Raw genomic sequence first — 9,167 nt, forward strand, 5'->3', positions numbered from 1 at the left:
CTATATTTTTAAAAGCTTTTCAGGTGAATCTCATGCAGCACACGGAAGCTTCCGTCTAGATCTACGGTTCTCAAACTTCAGTGCATAAGAATTATCTAAGGTTCTTGTTAAAAATACAGATTCCCAGGCCACGGTTGGGTGGATTCTGATTCTGTATGTCTTAGGGAGGGCCTCAGAATCTCCAGTTTTAACAAGCTCCCAGGTAATTCCGATGCAGGTGATCCAAAAACCACATTTCAAAAACCCTAAGGCAGATGCCAGAGTGAATTTTTCTAACCCAGTCCTCAGCAGGGAGATCAAGGAAGAGGCAAGAGAACTAATCAGGTTATGCCAGCATGCTCAAATTTATTAAGAGGATCACAAAGAAGGTAGACTTTTTTTTGCATCTCAGAAGCAGCAGAAAGCCAGGGCGAAGGATCAGTCCCAAAGACACCTTGAAGAAGAGGATGTCTTATAGTACAAGACATCGAACTTCACGTGAATCCATAAGTATTGGGGATTCACCCTTGAGCTTGGGGTCACTTTGTTGTGACCCAGTTTTAATGTTGCATCAGAGTACGGCTCTTGTTCTCAGTGCCTTGAAATACCAGAGCAGGCGTTGGAGAACAAGCTCTCCTCTGCAAATCAGAGAAAGGCAAGACACTGTCTTGGGGGCATGGAAGGTTCTGTACACGAGGGGCTGTCCCCCTGGAGCAGATGGAGGCTTTCGGTGGGACTGCATCAGTGGCGGAGGGAGAGGTCTTCATTTTGTGTCGCATACAGGTGTGGGCTGGCAGCACACAGGCCCACAGCACCCGGAGCCGCAGCAACTGGACCCACAGCAACTGGATCCACAGCAGCCACCCCCGCAGCCCCCGCAGCCTCCGCAGCCTCCGCAGCCACCCCCGCAGCCAGATCCACAGCAGGATGATCCGCAGCAGCCGCCCCCGCAGCCAGAGCCCCCGCAGCCACAGCAGGAGCCGCAGCAGCCACAGCAGGCCGGCTGACAGCAGCACTCTTCACAGCAGTTTTGCTCCTGGGTGCAGCAGGTGAAGCAGTCCCCCGGGCAGCACCCCATGGTCCCGGCCTGTCAGCTCGCAGGTCAGTAACGCAGCCGGAGTTCCCCACGACTGACCGTGGCCAGCCAGTTGGACGGCAGCTTTTATATCCCCTCACCCAGGCACGAGGGACGGGATGTTTTATTTGTTATTATTTGTGCAAGTTGCCATAAGACCGGCTCATTAACTGGCTGTTTGTTTTCCGGTCCTGAGTACCTCAACTCATAAAAACGCCCCACTCCTGCCAACTGCTGTTTGTCCAGAGGGTAAAAATACATCTTCGAAAAGACCTGTCATCATGGCCAAGCATCTGCCAGTTGTCATTAGCCTAGGTTGAAGATAGAAGGGGGAAGCCGCCACAGCCTCTGGCTCTGGAATGAGGCGCTCACCTCCCACATCTTCCCAGGTTGGTGATGGACCCCATCTTCCATGGATGCTAGTCCTGGAAAGGCAGACCCGCAACAGCCGAATGCCCTCTTCCCCCTGACACCAGTGGAGGCTGCTGAGAAGGCCTGATCACGTGGCTTCTCCCAGGTAGAAATGGCATCCTCATCCTGGTTCATGTGAGCCAGGCAGATGTTTGTGTCTGTGTGTGGTATGGGGAGTGTGCCACACATTTAGGCTTGGCCCATGAGCATCAATCATGAGTAATAACTGCCCTGTGAAATGGAGAGAGACTCATCGTAAAGCTGCAAGAAGCTGGTGAGGCACGGTCTGTCTTGGCTACGTGGTGAGCTGAATACTCACACTTCTCTCTAAATAGATGGGAAGAAACTGAAATCAGAACCTTCTACCCACCCCCACTCCAGCCCCAGGCCTTTCCTTGATGGGGAAAGGAAGAGATGCAGGAAGAGGAAGAAGAGGAGAAGGAGAGGAAGAAAGGAAAGAAGAAAAGAAGGAAGCAAGCAGGAAGGAGATCAGTAAATATCCAAAACCCTACATTAAAATGGGAATGTTAGGCACTTTTTATAAAGAGCTCCAACCTTATAGACCATCTGGCAGAAGGAGAAATTAGAGTACAAATACCCAGTGTCATCCCAAGGAATAAAATGCCTTTGGAAGGAGTCTAAAATCTATAGATGGTTCAGGTCCATGTGTAAATTCTGAGATGGGTCAAAATTTCTGTCTCTTTCTTGGACTTTGGTACCTTGTCTCCTCTTGGAGTGCCCATGGCAGCCCTGGAGCTGGAATACACAACATGTAGTAGGGGTGGAGGACACAAGATAGGGGTGGGGTGAGAATGGAAGGAGGGATGAGAGTAAGGATCTGGATCAAGGGATCCAGTCCTTCCCTTTTCATTTCCCTTTCTTTTTCAGATGGGCTAGAAGTAAGACAGCCTCTAAGAAGGGCTAGAAGGACTAAGGACAGGGTGGGGGTCCGGAGGCTGAATGATGAATGGGTTACTTGGATCTGATATGATACTCAATACTTCACAGGATATGAAATTTTAGAGCTGGGAGGAACCCCTGAAACATCATCTGGTCCAGGGATTTATGTCAGAATTGCCTAAAAGGGGGCCTTTTGAAAAATACAGATTCCCAAACTGTATTCCAGTCCTTATGATAAATCAAAATGTGTGCTTATGAGAACTTGAGAAGCTATATATTTTAAACTTTCTCAGGTAACTCAGGTTACATTAGGAAACACTGATATAATCTAATCCCATTATGACCATCACCGCCAAGCACTTGTGTTTTACAGAAGATGATACCAAGGCCCAGAGACGACACATCTGTGGTAAACTGGAGCCATGGCCCAGATGTTCGCCGTCCTGGTCCAGTGTTTCTTCCACCATACCATGTCCACAGATGGGCACCTCTGAGTGAGCATAATACAGCAATGTCTATGGCAGACACGTCCTTTTCTTTTTTTTTCTTTTTTTTTTTTTTTGAGACAGAGTCTCACTCTGTTGCCCAGGCTGGAGTACAGTAGCTTGATCTTGGCTCACTGCAACCTCCACCTCCTGGGCTCAAACAATTCTCCTGCCTTAGCCTCCCAAGTTTCTGGGATTACAGGCACGCACCGACAAGCCTGGCTAATTTTTGTATTTTTAGTAGAGACAGGGTTTCACCATGTTGGACAGGCTGGTCTGTATCTCCTGACCTCAGGTGATCTGCCCGCCTCAGCCTGCCGAAGTGCTGGGATTACAGGCATGAGCCACCACGCCCAGCCGACACATTCTTTTACTTACTTACTTACTTATTTATTTATTTATTTATTTATTTATTTATTTATTTATTTTGAAAAGGAGTCTTGCTCTGTAGCCCAGGCTGGAGTTCAGTGGTGCGATCTTGGCTTACTGCAAGCTCCGCCTCCCAGATTCACGCCATTCTCCTGCCTCAGCTTCCCGAGTAGCTGGGACTACAGGCGCCCACCACCACGCCCGGCTAATTTTTTGTATTTTTAGTAGAGACGGGGCTTCACCGTGTTAGCCAGGATGGTCTCGATCTTGTGATCCACCCACCCCGACCTCCCAAAGTGCTGGGGTTACAGGTGTGAGCCATCATGCCCAGCCCATATTTATTTATTTTAATAAGAGGTCAAGCATTCCCAGGATAAAAGGTACAAAAGAGTAGAAAGTCTTCCTCATCTTCCAGTGGCTCACCATTCAGTTCTCCTGCCTCTCACCTACTCCCTCACTGCTCCCGTAATTACTTAACCCCTCTGTACCTGAATTTCTTCATCTATAAAACAGAAATTAGGATAATAAAACAGTTTCATAGAGCTGTTTTGATTAAATGAGTAAATATAAATGTATACATATTGAGCACTTGGTTGTTTGAACAACTTGAAAATATAAATTTTCAAACTTTTATATTTAACAATTGATATACTCATGAGCATTTACTCAGATTAAGTACAACATTCAGTGTACAACTCAAATTATACACTGTGATTTCAATTGTGTAAATGTACATGTCATGATGAGGACTTGAAGTATTCACTGGTGTTATTTTTCTTCTGCAATTTCTTTCACTGTTGTCTTTCCACACAAATTGGGCAGCAGTGGGGACTTTTTATATTTGCTGCCCCCAGGGTAAGGTTATTACTGTGGAAATGCAGAGAGAATGACTTAGGTCAATGCTTAGCTTATGCAATTCAAAGTAGACTTTTGCAGTGCAGGGGAGTGGGTGGTCAGATGACCAGGTCCATCTAGCCTCCTGGATGGGGTGATGAGAGAATGTAGAATTTGTGAACTAGAGATCAGAGAGAACTCCAATATCTTAGTTGATGCCATGAGAGGGATGATTGGGCCAAGAGTAAGAGACGGCCATGTATACTTCAGTAGATGCCCACCATGAACCTGTTGCCAGCCTCTTGAAGGCTATGAAATTTCCATTGCATTCAAACATAACACTCTTCAAAGCTCAGATACCACCTCCACATGAAGGTTGGGAGGGAGAAATCCTGAATGATTTCTGTGTTTACACAGAACTTTTATTTTTTTCCCCCATAAGCTGGAATGAGGGTTTGAAATAAGTTTAAGCAGTCTCAGAGAAAAATAAAGTTATATATTTTTAACATATCTTAGAACATGAATTTTGAAATTTCTAATATATGTTATCATATATTTATATACATATACATATTTATGGATACTTGTCTACATTAATATAAATATGTACATGCAGATCTTTGAAAAAACACTAAAAGGAAAACTAAAATATTACCAGTAAATGTATTTATTGTGACATGATAAATGATTTTTATTTTCTTCTCTTTTTTGTATTTTTTAGAAATTTACAGTGTGTAGGTATGAAATTTATAATGTAAACATTTTATTATTATTATTATTTGAATACAGTGTCAAAGGCAAATGAAAACCTGGGAACAACACGTGTAACTCATAGACAAAGCTTGCTTTCATTTTCTACTTAACAAAGGATTTCCATCAATCAAAGAGAAAGACCAGCAACCCAATAGAAAAATTGACAATGGAGATGAAAAGATAATTCATGGAAGAGGGAATATAAATAGCATTTAAGCACATGAAATATTGCTTAGTTGCATTCACAGTAACAGAAAAGCAGATTAAAACTATTCCAAAATCCTATCTGTTATGAGATTTGCAAGGTCATATCTTTTGATAATACATTGTGTAATAAGGAATGAAGAGACAGATAGTCTCACACATTGCTGATGGGAGTTTAAATTGGTACAACCTTTATGGCAATATCTATCAAAATTACCGATGCAAAAACTAATTGATCCAATAATTTATATTCTAAGAGTTTATGACAGGGATATATCAAGATATATATAAAATGATGTAAGTATACAGTATCTATTGCAACATGGCTACAGATTCAACACTATCAAACTACCAACATCATTTTTAACAGAATTTGAAAAAACTATTATAAATTTCATATGGAACCAGAAAAGATCCCAAATAGCCAATGCAATCCTAAGCAGAAAGAACAAAGTGGAAGGCATCACATTACCCAATTTCAAAGTACACTATAAAGCTACAGTAACCAAAACAGCATGGTACTGGTACAAAAACAGACATATATAATGGAACAGAATAGAGAACCCAGAAATAAAGCTGCTCACCTACAGCCATCTGATCTTTGACAAAGTTAACAAAAATAAGCAATGGAGAAAGGACCCCCTATTCAATAAATGGTGCTGGGATAACTGGCTAGCCATATGCAGAAGAATTAAACAACCTCTATATTTCACCATATAGAAAAATTAACTCGGCAAGATGGCCGAATAGGAACAGCTCCAGTCTCCAACTCCCAGCGCCAGCGACACAGAAGACCGGTGATTTCTGCATTTTCAACTGAGGTACTGGGTTCATCTCACTGGGGAGTGCCGGACGATCGGTGCTGGTCAGCTGCTGCAGCCCGACCAGCGAGAGCTGAAGCAGGGCGAGGCATCGCCTCACCTGGGAAGCGCAAGGGGGAAGGGAATCCCTTTTCCTAGCCAGGGGAACTGAGACACACAACACCTGGAAAATCGGGTAACTCCCACCCCAATATTGTGCTTTAAGCAAACAGGCACACCAGGAGATCATATCCCACACCTGGCCGGGAGGGTCCCACGCCCACGGAGCCTCCCTCATTGCTAGCACAGCAGTCTGTGATCTACCGGCAAGGCAGCAGCGAGGCTGGGGGAGGGGCGCCCGCCATTGCTGAGGCTTAAGTAGGTAAACAAAGCTGCTGGGAAGCTCCAACTGGGTGGAGCTCACAGCAGCTCAAGGAAACCTGCCTGTCTCTGTAGACTCCACCTCTGGGGACAGGGCACAGCTACACAACAACAACAACAACAACAACAAAGCAGCAGAAAACTCTGCAGACGCAAACGACTCTGTCTGACAGCTTTGAAGAGAGCAGTGGATCTCCCAACACGGAGGCTGAGATCTGAGAACGGACAGACTGCCTGCTCAAGTGGGTCCCTGACCCCTGAGTAGCCTAACTGGGAGACATCCCCCACTAGGGGCAGTCTGACACCCCACACCTCACAGGGTGGAGTATACCCCTGAGAGGAAGCTTCCAAAGCAAGAATCAGACAGGTACACTCGCTGTTCAGAAATATTCTATCTTCTGCAGCCTCTGCTGCTGATACCCAGGCAAACAGGGTCTGGAGTGGACCTCAAGCAATCTCCAACAGACCTACAGCTGAGGGTCCTGACTGTTAGAAGGAAAACTATCAAACAGGAAGGACACCTACACCAAAACCCCATCAGTACATCACCATCATCAAAGACCAGAGGCAGATAAAACCACAAAGATGGGGAAAAAGCAGGGCAGAAAAGCTGGAAATTCAAAAAATAAGAGCACATCTCCCCCGGCAAAGGAGCACAGCTCATCGCCAGCAACGGATCAAAGCTGGACGGAAAATGACTTTGACGAGATGAGAGAAGAAGGCTTCAGTCCATCAAATTTCTTAGAGCTAAAGGAGGAATTACGTACCCAGCGCAAAGAAACTAAAAATCTTGAAAAAAAAGTGGAAGAATTGACGGCTAGACTAATTAATGCAGAGAAGGTCATAAACGAAATGAAAGAGATGAAAACCATGACACGAGAAATACGTGACAAATGCACAAGCTTCAGTAACCGACTCGATCAACTGGAAGAAAGAGTATCAGCGATTGAGGATCAAATGAATGAAATGAAGCGAGAAGAGAAACCAAAAGAAAAAAGAAGAAAAAGAAATGAACAAAGCCTGCAAGAAGTATGGGATTATGTAAAAAGACCAAATCTCCGTCTGATTGGGGTGCCTGAAAGTGAGGGGGAAAATGGAACCAAGTTGGAAAACACTCTTCAGGATATCATCCAGGAGAACTTCCCCAACCTAGTAGGGCAGGCCAACATTCAAATCCAGGAAATACAGAGAACGCCACAAAGATACTCCTCGAGAAGAGCAACTCCAAGACACATAATTGCCAGATTCACCAAAGTTGAAATGAAGGAAAAAATCTTAAGGGCAGCCAGAGAGAAAGGTCGGGTTACCCACAAAGGGAAGCCCATCAGACTCACAGCAGATCTCTCGGCAGAAACTCTCCAAGCCAGAAGAGAGTGGGGGCCAATATTCAACATTCTTAAAGAAAAGAATTTTAAACCCAGAATTTCATATCCAGCCAAACTAAGTTTCATAAGTGAAGGAGAAATAAAATCCTTTACAGATAAGCAAATGCTTAGAGATTTTGTCACCACTAGGCCTGCCTTACAAGAGACCCTGAAGGAAGTACTAAACATGGAAAGGAACAACCGGTACCAGCCATCTCAAAAACATGCCAAAATGTAAAGACCATCGAGGCTAGGAAGAAACTATATCAACTAATGAGCAAAATAACCAGTTAATATCATAATGGCAGGATCAAGTTCACACATAACAATCTTAACCTTAAATGTAAATGGACTAAATGCTCCAATTAAGAGACACAGACTGGCAAACTGGATAAAGAGTCAAGACCCATCAGTCTGCTGTATTCAGGAGACCCATCTCACACGCAGAGACATACATAGGCTCAAAATAAAGGGATGGAGGAAGATTTACCAAGCAAATGGAGAACAAAAAAAAGCAGGGGTTGCAATCCTAGTCTCTGATAAAACAGACTTTAAACCATCAAAGATCAAAAGAGACAAAGAAGGCCATTACATAATGGTCAAGGGATCAATTCAACAGGAAGAGCTAACTATCCTAAATATATATGCACCCAATACAGGAGCACCCAGATTCATAAAGCAAGTCCTTAGAGACTTACAAAGAGACTTAGACTCCCATACAATAATAATGGGAGACTTCAACACTCCACTGTCAACATTAGACAGATCAACGAGACAGAAAGTTAACAAGGATGTCCAGGAATTGAACTCATCTCTGCAGCAAGCAGACCTAATAGACATCTATAGAACTCTCCACCCCAAATCAACAGAATATACATTCTTCTCAGCACCACATCGTACTTACTCCAAAATTGACCATATAATTGGAAGTAAAGCACTCCTCAGCAAATGTACAAGAACAGAAATTATAACAAACTGTCTCTCAGACCACAGTGCAATCAAACTAGAACTCAGGACTAAGAAACTCAATCAAAACCGCTCAACTACATGGAAACTGAACAACCTGCTCCTGAATGACTACTGGGTACATAACGAAATGAAGGCAGAAATAAAGATGTTCTTTGAAACCAATGAGAACAAAGATACAACATACCAGAATCTCTGGGACACATTTAAAGCAGTGTGCAGAGGGAAATTTATAGCACTAAATGCCCACAAGAGAAAGCAGGAAAGATCAAAAATTGACACTCTAACATCGCAATTAAAAGAACTAGAGAAGCAAGAGCAAACACATTCCAAAGCTAGCAGAAGGCAAGAAATAACTAAGATCAGAGCAGAACTGAAGGAGATAGAGACACAAAAAACCCTCCAAAAAATCAATGAATCCAGGAGTTGGTTTTTTGAAAAGATCAACAAAATTGACAGACCACTAGCAAGACTAATAAAGAAGAAAAGAGAGAAGAATCAAATCGACGCAATTAAAAATGATAAAGGGGATATCACCACCGACCCCACAGAAATACAAACTACCATCAGAGAATACTATAAACACCTCTACGCAAATAAACTGGAAAACCTAGAAGAAATGGATAATTTCCTGGACACTTACACT

General features: G+C 43.6%; 1 protein-coding gene across 1 annotated transcript; it reads right to left on the minus strand.

Annotated features, from left to right (window-relative positions):
- Positions 1–325: 325 nt before the first annotated feature.
- On the minus strand, positions 326–2,938 carry LOC103878839 (keratin-associated protein 17-1). The gene has a single exon (XM_009190613.4). The coding sequence runs from the start codon at positions 1,055–1,057 to the stop codon at positions 743–745; it is 315 nt and encodes a 104-aa protein (XP_009188877.1). The 5' UTR covers positions 1,058–2,938; the 3' UTR covers positions 326–742.
- Between the last annotated feature and the right edge of the window lie 6,229 nt (positions 2,939–9,167).

Source organism: Papio anubis, chromosome 17 (assembly GCF_008728515.1).
Source record: "Papio anubis isolate 15944 chromosome 17, Panubis1.0, whole genome shotgun sequence".
Taxonomy (NCBI): domain Eukaryota; kingdom Metazoa; phylum Chordata; class Mammalia; order Primates; family Cercopithecidae; genus Papio; species Papio anubis.